The 18,840-nt window shown below is 45.9% G+C and overlaps 1 protein-coding gene across 1 annotated transcript; it reads left to right on the top strand.

Annotated features, from left to right (window-relative positions):
• Positions 1-14,778: 14,778 nt before the first annotated feature.
• Positions 14,779-17,801, top strand: LOC140730659 (small integral membrane protein 26-like). Its single transcript, XM_073051409.1, has 2 exons — positions 14,779-15,214; positions 17,058-17,801. The coding sequence occupies exons 1-2, from the start codon at positions 15,076-15,078 to the stop codon at positions 17,228-17,230; spliced, it is 312 nt and encodes a 103-aa protein (XP_072907510.1). The 5' UTR covers positions 14,779-15,075; the 3' UTR covers positions 17,231-17,801.
• The last annotated feature ends 1,039 nt before the right edge of the window (positions 17,802-18,840 follow it).

Here is an 18,840-nt window from a genome sequence, read left to right as displayed (position 1 = left end):
GTTACTGGTTTCATAACACTATATAATCTTCCTAGTTCTGGCCTCACTAGCTTGTGGCACAGGTAGCAATCCTGAAATCATAACCAACCCTGGAAGTCCTGTCCTTGGTATCTAACTCCACATGCAGAACCTCATCACTCGTCCTACCTATGTCATTGGTACTTACATGGATCATGACTTCTGTCTGTTCACCCTCCCACAAGAATGCTAAGGACTCGAGCTGAGATATCCCAGAGCATGTCACCCAGGAGGAAACATACCTTCCGGGGATCTTTTTCTCACCCACAGAACCTCCTGTCTGTTCCCTCCAACTAACATTTCCCCTGTCACGATAGTGTGCCTCTTCTCCCCACCCCCCTCTTCCAAGACACAGAGCCAGATTCAGTGCCATTAAGACTCTCCTCTGTTAGGTCAAACCCCCCCCCCCCCCAACAGTATTCAAAGTGATATACCCATTGTTGAGGGGGGATGGCCACAGGGGTACTTTGCTCTGGCTCCTTAACCCTTTTCCCCTTCCTAACTGCCACCCAGTTTCCTGTATCCTGCACCTTGGGTGTAACTACCTTCGGAGTTACATGAGAAATAGGAGCAGGAGTAGGCCATCTGACCCATTGAGCCTGCCCCACCATTCAATAAGATCATGGCTGATCTGTCCGTAAACTCAGCTCCATCTACCTGCCTTTTCCCCTTAACCCTTAATTCCCCTACTATGTAAAAATCTATCTAACGGTATCTTAAATATATTTAGTGAAGAAGACTCAACTGCTTCCCTGGGCAAAGAATTCCACAGATTCACCACTCCCTGGGAAAAACAGTTTCTCCTCATCTCCGTCCTAAATCTTCTCCCCTGAATCTTGAGGCAATGTCCCCTAGTTCTTGTCTCACCTACCAATGGAAACAACTTTCCTACTTCTAGCTTATCTATCCCTTTCAAAATTTTGTATGTTTCCATAAGATCCCCTCTCATTCTTCTGAACTCCAGAGAGTATAGTCCCAGGCGACTCAATCTCCCCTCAGAGGTTAACCCCTCCATCCCTGGAATCATCCTGGTGAACCTCCTCTGCACTGCCTCCAAAGCCAGTATATCCTTCCTCAAGTATGGAGACCAGAACTGCACACAGTACTCCAGGTGGGGCCTCACCAGTACCCTGTATAGTCCCCTCTTCTTAATCATCAATGTAAATGGTAAACAGCTGCAGGCCCAGCACCAACCCCTGCAGCACCCCACTCACCACTGACTGCCAACCAGAGAAACACCCATTTTTACCACCTCTCTGCCTTCTATTGGTTAGGTAGCATCCGTCGGTCTGGAGAGACCATGGACCTGCGCCTGGAGAGTTTTGATTCAGCTGCTGATGGTGGTGCAGCGTCTGTTGTGGCTGTACAGGCCCACACGGGAGTGACAGTCTCGGTTGCAGCGAGAGCATTTGAGGACGCGCCCCTCCAATGTTGCCGTGTTGTCTTTTCGGCGAGCGCGCTTTTCCTCGGCGGCAAGCCTCAGTTTCTCTTCTCCTCGCTCCAGCCCTCTGTGTAGTTCTCGTCTCCAGCGTGAGCGATCGTTCGCGACGTCTTCCCATCTTTTGATGTCCAGGTCCATTGACTTCATGTCCCTTTTGCAGACGTCTTTGAAACGAAGATGAGGACGTCCTCGTGCTCTCTTGCCGGTGGTCAGTTCCCCGTACAGTAGGTCTTTCGGAATCCTCCCGTCCTGCATGCGATGTACGTGTCCCAGCCAGTGAAGGCGGCGTTGTTGGAGAAGGGTGAAGAGGCTGGGTAAGGACTTTGGTGTTGGTGACTCGGTCGGTCCATTTGATGCCCAGAACGCATCTCAGGCTGTGAAGGTGGAAGGCGTTGAGACGTCGCTGCTGCCTGGAGTAGCGGCTCCAGGTCTCGCTGCCGTAGAGCAATGTGCTGAGGACGCATGCCCTGTAGACTGCAATTTTGGTGTTCGTAATTGGCTTTCTTTTCTCCCAGACTCTCTTGGTCAGCCTGGCGAATGTGGTGGCTGCTCCTCCGATCCGCCTGTTGATCTTGGAGTCCAGGGAGAGGCTGTCCGTGATGGTGGAGCTGAGGTATGTGAATTCGTGGACTACCTCCAGCTCGTAATTGTTGATGTTGATGACGGGGGGTTGTTCAACGCCTTGGCCCATCACGTTGGTCTTCTTCGGACTAATGGTTAAGCTGAATTCCTGGCAGGCTCTTGAGAGGTTGTCCATAAGTCGCTGCAGTTGCTCTTCAGAGTGTGTTGCCAACGCTACGTCGTCTGCAAACAGCATGTCTCTGATGAGTACTTCACGGAATTTGGATTTTGCCCTCAGCCGGGACAGACTGAACAGCCTTCCGTCCGATCTGGTATGAAGGTAAACTCCATCGGTTGAAATTCCAAACGCATGCTTCAGCATGACTGCGAAGAAGATGCCGAATAGGGTGGGAGCAAGCACACAGCCCTGCTTCACACCGCTGCAGATGTTGAAAGCCTCTGAAGAAGAGCCATCAAATTGAACGACGCCTTTCATATCCGCGTGAAACGATTGGACTATCTTGAGGAGCTTCGGAGGACAACCAATCCTGGCGAGGATTTTAAACAAGCCGTCTCTACTAACAAGGTCGAATGCCTTTGTGAGGTCGATGAAAGTGACGTAGAGTGGTTGTCTTTGCTCTCGGCATTTCTCTTGCAGCTGTCGAAGAGAGAAGATCATCTCATTGTGGAACGTTCCGACCTGAAACCACACTGAGATTCGGGGTATACCCTTCCGGCGATTTTCTGTAGTCTGCCCAGGACCATGCGGGCAAAGACCTTCCCAACGATGTTCACCAGCGAGATTCCTCTGTAGTTGTTACAATCGCTTCTGTCCCCCCTGTTCTTATAGAGGGTGACAATGTTGCAGTCTCTCATGTCTTGCGGCACCGTTCCCCCCTCCCAGCACTGACAGAGTAGTTCCGGCAGGTGGTTGAGCAGAACTCCCTTTGCACACTTGATGGCCTCTGGTGGGATGCCATCCAACCCTGGTGCCTTTCCAGTGGGTAATCTGTCGATGGCTCTGCTCAGCTCTTCAGCAGTCGGCAGTACGTCCAGCTCCTCCATGACTGGTAGGCATTCCACGGTGGCTAACACGTTGTCTGAGTTATCACTTTCCCTGGAGTAGAGTTCGGAGCAGTGCTCCACCCATCTCTCCATCTGCTTTCTTTTGTCTTTGATGACCTCGCCTGTCCTGGATTTCAGTGGAGCTGTCTTGCTCTGGGTTGGACTGATGGCTTTCTTGATCCCCTCATACATTCCGCGAATGTTGCCTGTGTCGACTGATAACTGGATGTTTTTGCATAGTTGTAGCCAGTAGCCATTTGCACAGCGTCTGGCTGTCTTCTGTGCATTGTTCCTAGCTGTAATCAACGCTTGCAGTGTTGCCTGAGTGGGTTGGTGCTTGTGCTTCAACAGTGCAACACGCTTCTCCTCGATGGCCGCATTGAGCTCATTCGCGCTTGCCTCGAACCAATCCTGTGTCTTGCTCCGCTTCCTCCCGAAGGTCTTCAATGCAGTGCTGTGGATGGTGTCCCTGAGAGAATCCCATCTCTGCTGAACTGCTCCTCCTGGTGGGTCTGCAAGGAGGGCGTCCTCCAGTGACTTGATGAATACCTCCGCTTTGGTTAAGTTTTGGATCGTAGTAGCATTGATACGCTGTTTGCCTAGAGGCTTGGCGTAGTGCATCTTCTTTGGTTGGAGTCTGAGTTTGCAGCAAACCAGGGAGTGATCCGTGTCAGAGTCAGCACTTTGAAAGGACCGTGTCATGAGCACGTTTTTTCAGGTGGTTGCGTCTTGTGAGGATCAGGTCTAGCTGATGCCAGTGTTTCGAGCGGAGATGTCGCCAGGAAACTTTGTGTTGAGCATTGGCCTGGAAGTAGGTGTTGGTGACGCAAAGCTCGAGCAGTCGTTGTCCATTGTCATTCAAGTTACCGATCCCGTGCCGTCCCAGACAGCTTGGCCAGGAGTCGTGGTCGGCACCCGCTCTTGCGTTGAAGTCGCCAAGTAGTAGCAACTGTTCCTGTTTCGGGATCACCTGTATCTGCCTTGAAAGTTGATCATAGAGCTCATCTTTTGCGTCTTGTGTGGAATATAGGGTTGGGGCGTAAGCGCTAATAAGGTTGACAGGCCCATCGGAGGTGTGCAGCCGCAGTAAGTAGATCCGCTCCGATCCATCCTTGCTGGGTTCCACCATCTTCAGCAGCGAGTTTTTCACAGCAAAGCCGACACCATGCTCTCTGGTCTCGTCCTTGCCTTCCCCCTGCCAGAAGAGGGTGTACTCTCTCTCTCAGCAAGGGTCCCCGATTCTGGAAGCCGTGTATCTTGGAGCGCTGCGAGACGAAGCAGTTGGTTGTTAATCACTGCTGTTTTGCGGGTGTCAGTGATCTCGCGAAGGTCGTCTGATAGACCGGTTGTCATAGTCCGTACGTTCCAACATCCGAGTCTGAATGCTGGCTTCTTGCCTTGTTTCCTTGTTGTTTTGCTTGGTGCAGTGTTTACAGACCACGATTCAGGATACCTGTATCCCTAAGCCCCACGCACCCAGTGAAGCGGGGGACTGTGGCGGGACAGCACCTTATTGGCTGGGGGCTGCCCAGCTTGAGGCGGGCGGTAGCTGTCCAGTGAAGCACGATGGCCTCTCCCTCCGTCGAAAACAACCCCTGGCGCCTTGCTCTACGCCAATTGAGCGCAGGCTTATAACCAGTAGACTGCTGCTTTCCGTGTTTTGGCGACGCTGGAGTGTCCTCTCCAGGGCACAGGCGTGGGCAAGGTTTTATGAGAGATCGGCAGTTGCCCATGCAGCACATCTCCCCTCTCCACGCCACCGATGCTGTCCAAGGGAAAGGCAGGGGCCGATACAGCTTGACACCGGCGTCGTCACAGGAGTTGCCAGAATGAGGTTGAATGTAACATCAGACTGCCTTAGGGACTCCGGCTCCAGATTTATCCTCAGGGTTTACTCCCGAAGCCTTTCCCATGATTGGGTATGGCCGCAAGACAGCGGAGGTTTAAAATCAGAGTTTTCCTTCTCTTAGATGGACTGCCCTCCCAGGCTGTCAAGCTCCATCTACCCGAAGCACTGGTTTTAAGGCGCCAAGACCCGCCCTTGCCCCTTCTCCTGTCAGTAGAAACAGTTCCGCTGGGCTTGCAGGCTAAGCCACACGAGAAGGCCAGGAGTTGGACTTGGTTGCCAGAGGCTATTTGAGACGCATGCCATGAGGAGCACTTTTTAAGCAGTAGGAGCTTATCCCCACTACCACTCCTTGGCTTGGCAACCTTGGAACCTCTATTGGTTAACCAATCCATTATCCATGCCAATACACTTCCTCCGACTCCATGCATCCGTATCTTATTTATAAGTCTCTTGTGTGGCACCTTATCGAACGCCTTCTGGAAATCCAAGTATACGACATCCACCTGTTCCCCTTCTGTCCACTGCACTTATTATGTCCTCAAAGAACTCCAGTGAGTTTGTCAAACAGGACCTGCCCTTTCTGAATCCATGCTGTGTCTAATGGAGCCACCCTTTTCTAAATGTTTCGCTATTTCTTCCTTAATGACAGCTTCAAGTATTTTCCCAACTACAGATGTTAAGCTAACTGGCCTATAGTTGCCCATTTTTTGCCTACATCCTTTTTTTTAAAAAGTGGCGTGACATTTGTTGTCTTCCAATCTGCTGGAACCTGCCCAGAGTTTAGAGAGTTTTGATAAATGATTACCAACTTGTCTACTATAACCTGCACCAATTCCCTCAGCACCCTGGGATGCATCCCATCAGGACTAGGGGGCCTATCTACCTTCAGGCCCTCTGGTTTGCTTATCACTATCTCTTTAGTGACAGTGATTTTATCAAGGTCCTCACCTCCCATTTCGTCCATAACATCCTTCTTCGGCATATTAGGTGTGTCCTCCACCGTGAAGACCGACACAAAATAGTTGTTGGGTTCCAGCTCTAGCTCCTTAACACGAATTGTTAGAAGCTGCAGCTGGATGCGCTCCTCCCAGTTGAAGTCAGGGACACTGATGGTCTCCCTGCCTTCCCACATCCCATAAGAGGAGCATTCCACTATCCTACCTGGCATCCGTACTGTCAAAGCTGAGCAGATATAAAGAAGGGAAGGGAAAAAAAACTTAACCTTGAGCTTTTATTTCCTCTGCTTTCTCTGTCTGAAACCTCTCTTCACAGAAGCCTCAAAGAGCTAAAGCCTCAAGATCACTCTGACTTCACTCAGACAATGGCTGCTGCACTTGACCCTTCCTTCCTTTCATTTACTCTTGCTAATCAATCTCAAACACTGATTAGTCGCTGGTCAAAGCTCTTTTTTGCTGTATTGACCCGCTGCTGTCTTTTGTATTCGGGCTGTGGACCTGAGTGAATCCCTTCCTTCCAATATCCGGATTGGTCACTGGTCAAAGCTCTTATTTTTAGTAGCAGTCCTGCTACTAAACAGCACTACTATTTGAGACACATCTCAATAACTGTTGACACACTGGAACGCATTGTGCTTGAAGGCAAAATGGAAGGAAGCCACTCCCAAGGCAGACAGAGGACAACCTGGATCGACAACATCAAGAAGTGGACCAGCCTCACCGCCAGAGATGCAAGAGGTTTGACTGCCGACAGATCGCAGTGGAAGAAAGTGGTCACTGAGGCTCCGGCAGGGTATGGCACATGATGATGATGCCTGCTGCTACTTCAAACCCTTCCATCATTTGCTACTTACTACAAGTCAAGAATATGATGGAACACTCTGTACTGCCTCTGGAAAAAGCACAGATCCAACAACACCACAATCACAAAACCAGTAAGTAAGGATAGTGCTGATCTTGTGTGCTGTCATTGAATACATTTAGAGCTGAAATAGGGGGATAGAGGATGTTAGGAAATGCACACAAAGCTGGACGTATGTCTGTGGTTAAATGGGGGAAGCAGGTTCATTGGGCTACACAGCACGCACCATTTATTTCATTTCAACTTTGTAACTATATGAAAAAGGAGAGAAAAATCAGCATCTGGATAAAGGCACCACATGACGTTGAGGTTCGGTTTTCCAGTTGCTCTGACTGATGGAATAGGTGAAACATTTTTCAGATCTGGGAATGGAAAATGGTGCAAAGTTCTCTTTCCTGCTCATTTATTTCTCATGACTCCTGTATCACTTCTTGTAAATAACAGGCATTTGTCCTCCTCAACTGAAAGGCTTGTTGATGTTGTCGATAGGCAAGCTTGTGGAACAGTGTCACAGGCAAAGCATGGGAAAGGTCCCAGCACAGTAAGACCTTTCCCTGATCTGAATGAGGAAGTAGGAAAAGGAACGTGCATGCTAGTCAGTGTATTAATCACCAAACCTCCAATGACAGGAGAAGGGGATTGAAACTGAAGTATCTTATTCTTGAAATGTAATCTGGGTATTAAAAATATGTATCGTCAAGCCAGGAGTAGAAAAGTCATTTTGAAGAATTACCTGATTCAACTTTACATTTGCCAGAAGTTTCTCAAATCTGACAATTTCCATAATTTTATGTATACTGCATGGTTTAGGGACTTGACACCCTGTGCCTAGTTCTCTTAAAGGCCATGGTTTGGAAGAAAGCCTGTACTGGGAACCATGCTACCTGGAATGCAGATAAGGGACAGGTTGTCTAATATCAACACCTTAAGAAGAATGAGACCTTTAAGTCATATCACTGCCACTAGAGAAATCAATGCAGGATAAGTTGATGAAGTAGGACATTGGCTTTCATATATCAAAATATTGACACAGGAGTTGTTATGTGGAAGTTGTGTAAGATGGGGAAGCTTAACTTGGAGCATTGTGTGCTCCAAAACTTAAAAGAATGTTGCTGGGACGTGAGGACGTGAGGTACAGGGAATATATTAGGACTTTTTCCCTCTGGAGCGTAGGAGAATGAAGGGAGAATTGATTGAGATATACAAAATTATGAGATTATATAGATCAAAGGTACATTTAATGTCAGAGAAATGTATACAATATACATCCTGAAATACTTTTTCTTTGCAACCATCCACGAAAAGAGTGCCCCCAAAGAATAAATGACAGTTAAATGTTAGAACCCCAAAGCTCCCCCCTCCCCCACCAGCAAAAAATAAGCATTGGCACCCACCACCAAGCACTCAAGCGTGCAGCAAAGACACAGACTTGCAGTACCCCAAAGACTACTCATTCACCCAGTATTCCATACCACAGGATCTCTCTCTCCCTAATGAGGGAGAAAGAGGTGTCTTTGTTTCACAGCGAGAGGGGAGACATAACAAACAACTCGCTGATTTATGATGTTAAAAGTCCATTGTGTCACTTTTCCCAAGCTCTGTGCCCAAAGAACTCGGGTCTCTGGGCACACAGCCACCTAGCTACTTTCGATCTTCCGTCTCCCACAACACCCAGAATTCCTGCAGAGACACCGACCTTCAGTCCGCCCGTCTCCAGAGCCACGCGATCCCGGAACTCCGAAGGCGAGCTGATCTCTTAGGCCGCATCCTTGGCATATTGAATAACAGCCAGTCGTGAAACCCCGAGAGCGGGTCCCATTCCCGCAAAGAACCGAAGTCAGCGTGTAACTCCAGGTCAGGGTCTACAAAAGAACCGTGAAAGGGAAGAATAGAGATATTGAAGATGGAAATAAATAAGGTAAATGCAAGCAGGCTTTTTCCACTGGGGTTGGGTGAGACTAGAGTGGAGATCATAGGTTAAGGGTGAAGTTGTAATGTTTCAGGGGAACATGAGGGAGTCATCTTCACTCAGAGGATGGTGAGAGTGTGGAACAAGCTTTCAGAGAAAGTGCTGGATTTGGATTCGATTTCAACATTTAAGCAATTTGGATAAGTACATGGATGGGAGGTATGGAGGGCTGTGGTCTGGGTGCAGGTCAATGGGACTAGGCAGAACAATAGTTCATCACAGACTAGATGGGCTGAAGGGCCTATGCTGTGGTGTTCTTTGACATCACAAGGCCACTTCACTAAGGTCAGAGATGGGAAGGAGTATTGATCATGTTGAATCAGGGCATGAGGGATTACTCAGAGTTTCAGTCTGCTTTTCTTGGTTCATTAGTGGGATAAGGGACAAGGGAACACTTGCCTCCCTTGAAGTGGAGTACAGTGGATTCCAGATATTAGGACAATTCAGGACCAGTACGTTTTGGCCCAATTAAGTGGTTGCTCTAATTAGCTAAAGTTACATGAAAATAGTTAAAAAGATATAAGAAAAAAAGACAAACTGCTGTTTAGCTGAGTAACATTATCTATTTAAAAGAAATAAAGAACAAATTAGAACACTATTGATACTACAACAGCACTATAAAACTTTATTAGTTCCCAATGGTTATCAACAGAGGGATTCACCTAGTGTAGACTGATATGTTCTGAATGATTGTAAATTAACAAAATCAGAACGGACACTTAGTGCAGATGATGGACTGTCTTCATACCATACTTTGCTGATTGCACCCTACATATCTTCATTTTCATTGTAACATTCAAGATGATTGTTGGTACCTTCAAACTCTTAGTAGTTACTAACTTGCTTAAGTGGTGAAATCGTTTCATTTTCACTCCTGGCCATTTCGGGCAGCTCCAAGCCAGAATGCTTGAAATCACAGGTAGGAAAACAGCTCTGAATTGTCTTACTGCTTATTTCTCGCCAACTGTCAGTGACAAAAATCGCTACTTTTTGAACACAAACATATGCACGATGCTATTTAAAAACTGTTCACTCTAAGCAAGTGGTAATGCCCAACAGCCACACACAAGCACACGCGACATACCTAGTTAGAAACAGTTTGGCAACAGTCACCTGCCCCAATTAAGCAGCATAGTATCCCAAATAAACACCCAAATATTTTCTTGATTAGCTTTTGTTCTTTAAGATTTCTTTCAAATAAGTAGCTGCCCTAATTAACTGGAATGTACTGTTCATGCATTAAGGGGTGGGGGCGGGGTTTGAGGGAGTGGTTGGTGTAGTGGTGGTAGTTAAGTCTTCCCACTGACCAATATGAGGTAATCACCACATCTGCTCTGCGTCCCTTTGTATGTCCCATCAGTGAGGCTCCAACTACACCAGTTAGGTCCTCCCCCTTGGTGGGAGAGTCTGCAGATCCCACACCCTTCATCTGTCAACTGAGGACCCACAGACCTGAAATAGAATCAGGCCATCCTTAGTGCTCAAGGATCTGGTTGAGAAGAAGATTCTTCGTATGTACAGTGATCAGACGGCTCCAGGTAAGATCACATTTGGGCTTTATGCAGGTGCAGCATTATTTCCATTCCTTTGTACTTCAGACCTTCAAGGTAGACATTTCAAAGTTCAAGGCAAATTTATTATTGAAGTACATATATGTCACCATATACACCCCTGAGATTTGTTTTCTTCCGGGGAATCACAGTAAATGCAAGAAACACAACAGAACCAATGATGGACTGCAATCCAAGAGTGCCGTAAACCAACAAGCTTTTCACTCCACTGTTCCCAGTTTTTCCACCATCAGAAATAGCTGTTTTACTGAAGTGAAATCCAAAGTGGAGCCTAGTGAGTTTAAAAGGAATGGAGTCTTTGTGAGTACTCCTATCTGGCATTGGTGCAGCTACAGAGGAAAAACTGAAACTTTAAAAAAAAACACGGTTAAAAAGGAATTCGTATGGCTGTTTATGTGAAGGTGGGAAAGATAGGAAACTTGTATTGTGGGAATCGAACAACTCGTGGATTTCCTTTTGACTGCATTTCCTGACGATTTGAATTCTAGCTAGGAGACAGAAAGCTGCAGCTGTGGAAATATTAAATAAAAACAAAACAAAAACCTACAAATACTCAGTGGATCCAACAGTGTCTGGAGATAAAGAACCAATTTCTGGGGTTGACATGATTGGATAAATTCTCTTGACCAAGATTGATTTTACATGCAAACATGCCATCCTACAGTTTTTCAAACTTCCAGTAATGGCTCCCTCCCTCACCATTCCCATTTCTCTCTCATCTTTATCTCCTTAACTGTCTATCACCCCCCACCCGGTGCTCCTCCCCCTTCCCTTTCTTCCATGGCCTTCTGTCCTTTCCTGTCAGATACCCCCTTCTCCCGCCTTTCCTCTCTTTCACCAATCAATTTCCCAGCTCCTTACTTCACCCCTGCTCCCCCACTGGGTTTCACCTATCACCTATCACCTATCATCTTGTATCTTTCCTCCCCTTCCCACCCTCTTTATCTGATTTCTCATCTTTTTTCTCCAGCTCTGTTGAAGGATCTCGGCCCAAAACATCAACTGCCTGGCTGCTGAGTTCCTCCAGTATTTTGTGTGTGTTGCTTGGATTTCCAGCATCTGAAGATTTTCTCTTGTTTGTGCATAAAAACAGAAGAAATTGGAGCAGGAGTAGGCCATCTGGCCCATCAAGTCTGCTCTGCCATTCAATAAGATCATGGCTGATGGACTCATCTTTTATCCCTTACTTCCCCTACTATGCAAAGATCTATCCAACCTTGTCTTACATATATTTACTGAGGTAGCCTCCACTGCTTCATTGGGCAGAGAATTCCACAGATTCATCACTCTAGGAAAAGCAGTTCCTCCTCATCTCTGTCCTAAATCTACTCCCTTGAATCTTGAAGATATGTCCCCTAGTTTTAGTCTCGCCTACCAGTGGAAACACCATCCCCTTCATAATTTTATATGTTCTATAAGATCTCCTCTCATTCTTCTGAAATCCTGTGAGTACTGTACCAGGCGACTCAATCTCTCCTCTCAGTCTAACCCCCTCATCCCTGGAATCAACCTGGTGAACCTCCTCTGCACTTCCTGCAAAACCAGTATATCCTTCCTCAAGTAAGGAGACCAGAAATGCACACAATACTCCAGGTGCGGCCTCAGTTGGAGCATAACCTCCCTGCTCTTACATTCAATCTCTCTAGCAATGAAGGCCAACATTCCATTTGCCTTCTTGATAGCCTGCTGCACCTGCAAACCAACCTTTTGTTATTCATGCACAAGCACTTCCAAGACCCTCTGCACAGCAGCATGCTGCAATCTTGTACCATTTAATTAACAATCTGCTCTTTCATTTGTCCTTCCAAAGTGGATGACCTCACACTTACCAACATTGTACTCCATCTCCCAGACCCTCGCCCACTCACTTAACCTAGCTATATCTTTCTGCAGCCTCTCCGTATATCCTGCACAATTTGCTTTTCTGCTCAACTTAGTATCATCAGCAAACTTAGATACACTACACTCAATCCCCTCTTCCAGATCGTTAATGTATATCGTGAACAGTTGTGAGCGCAGCACCGACCCCTGTGACACACCGCTCACCACCAGATTGCCAACCAGAGAAACACCCATGTATCCCAACTCTCTGCTTTCTATTAGTTAACCAATTCTCTATCCATGCTAATACATCACCCCCAACTCTATGTATTCTTATCTTATGGATAAGTCTTCTATTTGGCATCCTATCAAATGCCTTCTGGAAATCCAAGTAAATAATGTCCACAGTTCCCCTCTATCCACTGCACTTGTCATATCCTCAAAGAACTCCAGTAAGTTTGTTAAACAGGACCTGCCTCTGCTGAATCCATGCTGTGTCTGCCTGATGGATCCATTTCTTTCCAGATGCCTCACTATTTCTTCTTTAATGATAGCTTCAAGCATTTTCCCAACTACAGATATTAAACTAATGGGCTTTTGCATACGTCCTCTTTTGAACAGTGGCATGACATTCGCCGTCTTCCAATCTGCTGGGACCTGCCCAGGTCCAGAGAATTTTGGTAAATTATCACCAAAGCCTCTACTATAACTTCTGTCAGGCCCACAAGTTTGCTCAGCACTACCTCTTTAGTGTTAGCTACTGAGGGCCTCACCTCCCTTTGCATCCATAACATCTCTCTTTGACAAGTTAGATGCATCCTCCACATTGAAGACCCAACACAAAATAATCATTCAAAGCCTCGGCCATTCCCTCATTACCCAATATCAATTCCCCCTTCTCATCCTCCAAGGGATCCACAGTCACTTTAGCCACCCTTTTCCACTTTATATAATTATAAAAATCTTTCACTATCCATTTTTATATTTTGTGCTAGTTTACATAATCTAGCTTCCCTTTCTTTATTGTTCACTTATTGGTTCTTTGTTGCTTTTTAAAGTTTTCCTAATCTTCCAGTTTCCCACTACTCTTGGTGACTTTGTATGCACGAGTTTTTAGTTTGTTGCCTTCTTTTATTTCCTTAGTTATCCACGGCTGGCTCTCCCCACCCTTACTGTCCCTGCTTTTAACTGTAATATACTTTTGTTAAGCACCTTGAAAAATCTCTTTGAAAGTCTTCCACTGTTCCTCAACTGTTCCACCATATAGCCTGTGTTCTCAGTCTACACTAGCCACATCCTCCCTCATCCCACTATCGTCTCCGTTGTTTAGGCATAAGACACTGGTATACACATGACTGTGTGGCTAGGCATAACTGAAATACCAGCTATAAATCTGCCGAAGATACAACCATTGTTGGTAGAATCTCAGGTGGTGATGAGAGGGCGTACAGGAGTAAGATATGCCAACTAGTGGAATGGTGCCGCAGCAACAACCTGGCACTCAATGTCAGTAAGACGAAAGAGCTGATTGTGGACTTCAGGAAGGGTAAGATGAAGGAACACATACCAATCCTCATAGAGGGATCAGAAGTAGAGAGAGTGAGCAGCTTCAAGTTCCTGGTGTCAAGATCTTTGAGGATCTAACCTGGTCCCAGCAGATCAATGTATTTATAAAGAGAAGGCAAGACAGCAACTGTACTTCATTAGGAGTTTGAAGAGATTTGGTATGTCAACAAATACACTCAAAAACTTCTATAGATGTACAGTGAAGACCATTCTGACAGGCTCCATCACTGTCTGGTATGGGGTGGGGGGGGGGGGGGGGGGTTGCTACTGCACAGGACCGAAAGAAATTGCAGGAGGTCGTAAATCTAGTCAGCTCCATCTTGGGTACCAGCCTACAAAGTACCCAGGACATCTTCAGGGAGCGGTGTCTCAGAAAGGCAGCGTTCATTATTAAGGACCCAGGGCATGCCCTTTTCTCATTGTTACCATCTGGTAGGAGATACAGAAGCCTGAAGGCACACACTCAGTGATTCAGGAGCAGCTTCTTCCCCTATGCCATCCGATTCCTAAATGGACATTAAACCCTTGGACACTACCTCACGTTTTTAATATACAGTATTTCTGTATTTTTTTTACGTTTTAAAAATCTATTCAATATACGTATACTGTAATTGCTTTACTTATTATTATTTCATTCATTATTATTTTTCTATATTATATTATGTATTGCATTGAACTGCTGCTGCTAAGTTAACAAATTTCACGTCACGTGCCGGTGATAATAAACCTGATTCTGATTCAACATTCTTCTCCTTAGATTTTGTATCGCCTCTCACTATCTCCCTGACTTCATCCTTAATTAAGAGCGCTGCCCCACCTCCCTTACCTTCCTGCCTATCCTTCCATTATTACTTCATAGCTGTGGGTATTTAATTCCCAGTCATCTCCACCCTGCATCCACGTCTCTGTAATGGCTACTAATTTGTGACAGTAGGTGAGCCTCACAGGTGAAGTGTCGCCTCGGCTGGAAGGACTGTTTGGGGCCTTTTGACACAGTCCTGAGATTTCTATTTGGATGGATGCTGGCTGAGTTTTCCCAGCTTGTGTCCCGGAGCTCATTCTCCGGGCAGGCGCGGCAGAGCTGGCGGGAGGGGGCGCCGTCGCGGGAGTCGCGCTGGGCCCGAGCGCCGACTGACACTGCGGCAGGCCGGCGGTGACCTCCAGCGACCAGCCGGCCGTCGGGGTGGATTGACCGTGGGGCAGAGGGGTGGCGACCGCGCGGTTAATTTATCCTTGAAGGGGAGGGCGAGTGCGTGCACTGATCGCGGGTTCTTATTCCTGTGGGGAAGACGTGAGGATATTTACCCCAGGAGGGGGAGAGGTTGAGGGTATTTATTCCCGCAGGGAGGGAAGGGTGCGGGTATCTATTCAGAGGGGGACCCAGCGGACTGCTAGGATGAAGTTGAAGGATATAACGCGCTGGAACACGCGGGTGTCAATGGTCTACGCGATTGGCATATGGACCCTGTTCGGTACCTACGCCTTCCTACAGATGAAGAGCAAAAAAGAGAAGGCTGCGGGCGAGATTTCTGCAGGTAAAAGTAACTGGTGCAGAATAAATGCCCCCACCCCCCGTGTATTACGCAGCTACTATAGAACACCATACCTTCTACATTATCCATCAGATACTGAATATATCCCCCATTGCCCTTGGTAAGAGGCGCAAATGTGCAATATAGCCAATAGAAGGTAAATTTTAACCCATGCAATACGCTGGCTGGTGCCAGTTGTAGTGAAAAATCTCTCTCCTATACTGTAGATAGATAGATAGATACTTTATTCATCCCCATGGGGAAATTCATCTTTTTTCCAATGTCCCATACACTTGTTGTAGCAAAACTAATTACATACAATACTTAACTCAGTACAAAAATATGATATGCATCTAAATCACTATCTCAAAAAGCATTAATAATAGCTTTTAAAAAGTTCTTAAGTCCTGGCGGTAGAATTGTAAAGCCTAATGGCATTGGGGAGTATTGACCTCTTCATCCTGTCTGAGGAGCATTGCATCGATAGTAACCTGTCGCTGAAACTGCTTCTCTGTCTCTGGATGGTGCTATGTAGAGGATGTTCAGAGTTATCCATAATTGACTGTAGCCTACTCAGCGCCCTTCGCTCAGCTACCGATGTTAAACTCTCCAGTACTTTGCCCACGACAGAGCCCGCCTTCCTTACCAGCTTATTAAGACGTGAGGCGTCCCTCTTCTTAATGCTTCCTCCCCAACACGCCACCACAAAGAAGAGGGCGCTCTCCACAACTGACCTATAGAACATCTTCAGCATCTCACTACAGGCATTGAATGACGCCAACCTTCTTAGGAAGTACAGTCGACTCTGTGCCTTCCTGCACAAGGCATCTGTGTTGGCAGTCCAGTCTAGCTTCTCGTCTAACTGTACTCCCAGATACTTGTAGGTCTTAACCTGCTCCACACATTCTCCATTAATGATCACTGGCTCCATATGAGGCCTAGATCTCCTAAAGTCCACCACCATCTCCTTGGTCTTGGTGATATTGAGACGCAGGTAGTTTGAGTTGCACCATATCCTGTATCTTGCATCCAACCATCTCAGTGTACTCTAAATCTGCGTAGTTAAAACGTGGAACGTGTGTCCAAACGTATAGAGTTGCATAGCATGCAAACAGATTCTTCACTTCCTTTCCCATTCTTCAAACTATCCAAATGTCTTTTAAACGCTGTAATTGTTCCTGTCTCAGGTTAACGTGTTCATTGCTTGCATCGTGTATGTGTTAGGGGTAGATTGAAGGGCAATAAAATGGGTGTGGGGTAGCATTAGTATAAATGACCTCGTTGGATTCACTAGACTGAAAGGCCTGTTTCTGTGTAATATAATTCTGTGAAAACCTATTAAAATAAGAGGACAGGTCATTCAAGACAGACAAGAAGTAATTTCTTCACCCAGAGGATGGTTGATCTTTGAAATTCACACCCAAGATGGTTAAGGAGGCCCAGTTGCTGGGTATATTGAATACATAGATTTAAAGACTTTTTTTTGGATATTAAGGAAATCACAAGGAATGTGGGATTTCTTAGGAAAGTGGTACTGAGGTGAATGGTCAGCCATGTCCGTAATTGAAACATGAAGCGGGTATGAGGGGCCAAATAGTTTACTCCTGACATTTGGTATGTTCTTTGGATACCATCCTCTGATAGAATTATACACAGTATATGTATTTTTAACCAAGTCTTCATACTGTGTTTTTGACCTTTATTTGCTGAGTATGACCCGTACACTCTTCATCTATGTAAATTATACAACTTTGGACCTATCTTAAAAAAACATGTACTCAGGGCTAAAAGCGCCCCTATTTTTCTACACAAAATTGTTGATTAGTCTTTCCTCTCTTTTTGTTAGAAGACCCTCAAAATGAAGACCAAATTACTGAGGAGCTGAAAAGGAAAACCAAGAGAGACTTTATGGAGACTCGCGTTGTTGTCAAGGAAGATTTTATCCCCTTTTCAACCAGAATCTACAACTATGGAAAGTCTTTCTTTGAGACTTCGTCTGATAGTTCATCAGAAAATTAGAATTCGTAGGAGTGACTTGTTCCAGCAGCATTGTGCAACACTGGTTCTTTGATCTTCCTTGATACACCAAGGACTCTTCATAACATATCGCAGTCTCTAGCCCTGATAACCCAAAGTGTCAACAGTTCCTTTTCCTCCCACAGATAACTGCTCAACCTGCTGAGTTCCTCCAGCAGACTCGTTGTCACCCTCAGTCTGTGAAGTTGCCTCGCAATGTGTAAACTTCAGTTGACCACTAGCTGTCCATTAAAGGTGGACTTCTATAATAGTTGCTTTGTTATCCTGGACAGAGGTACCCTGTTTTTAATTACACTCAGGCGTCCATTGTGCTGCTACTGTGTTAATATCTCCTGAACTGTGCCATTGAGAGAACAAGGGTATTTAGAGGTTGTTGCTGCAAACATTTTCGCATGAAGATTTAATTTTTATTTTTGCAAATATTTAATCAACCTCCAGAATAGCATTTCAAAGAATGATAAATACAATTACAGTTTTATGAGCTGAACTGTTAAGTGCCTGTTGATATGAGGTCATTTCATTAAATTGCGACCTTGTCGAATTAACCATTTTACACTGGCTTAAAAATGAGAAATTGATTCATGCTGCACCCTTGTATATAATATTCATTTGTGATGTGTCATGAAAGAGCAAGTTCAGAATTTATTTTTAAATTACGAAGCAATCATGTTGTGAGCCGAAGTCAATTTAAAGGTGCTTCAGCATCCAGATTTAATTCTGCACATGCCTGTAATTTGATCTTTGTGTTACTTCTCGTTCTGGAGTTGTGCCACTTTTGTCTCGTGTCATCCAAGTACTAAAGTTGTGGACATTTGCTGCTGTCCTGGCAGCTTACCATGTTCTATCCAATCCTGTGGATAAAGCAATGAGCAGAGCCATACAACTAAAGATATTACTACAGGTGTAAGACTGGAGGGGTTTAATTGACCTAGAAAGTAAGTGTAGGATTTGGATAACCCAGCTCACTGTTTCCATATTTTTGATGCTGAAGGTTTTGACCTCCTTGACTACTTTGAAGTTTTCGGATATATTTAGTAGCCAAGGCCTTGATGACCCTTGGGGTGGGGTGGGGGTTGTCAGGTACTCTAGGATTCGTAATTTTGTGCTGATATACAGTACTGTGCAAAAGTATTGGGCACATGTTTATAGCTAGGGTGCCTAAGGCTTTTGCACAGTACTGCATTTGTCCAGGTGGAGTGGACAGCTAGTTTGGCAGGAGCAAAGGATGTTGGGATAGTGAGGGTGGAGAGTCCTGGGAGGCGTATGGGACAGGTGACAGGGATGAAGTGTTTGTGCAGGTGCATAAGCACCCAGCCCTGAGACACCAGCAAAGGTAATTTGATTCCCAACAATTGGTTTATTGTTCATTGCGGGATATCTCTCTGGTGCTTCCTGCTCTCTCCCCCCTCCCCTCTTTCTAACCGTGACTCCTGTCTCCCTGCCCCTTCCCACTCTCAGTCCACAATAGAGACCCAGATCAGAATCAGGTTTCTCATCACTCACATCTATCGTGAAATGTGTTTTTATTTTCTAGCAGCAGTAGTACAGTGCAATACATAAAACTGCTACAGTCCTGTGCAAAGGTCTTGGGC

Source organism: Hemitrygon akajei, chromosome 7, assembly GCF_048418815.1.
Source record: "Hemitrygon akajei chromosome 7, sHemAka1.3, whole genome shotgun sequence".
NCBI classification, from domain to species: domain Eukaryota; kingdom Metazoa; phylum Chordata; class Chondrichthyes; order Myliobatiformes; family Dasyatidae; genus Hemitrygon; species Hemitrygon akajei.
Note: the sequence above shows the minus strand (reverse complement) of the source record. Positions and strands in the feature narration are given on the sequence as shown.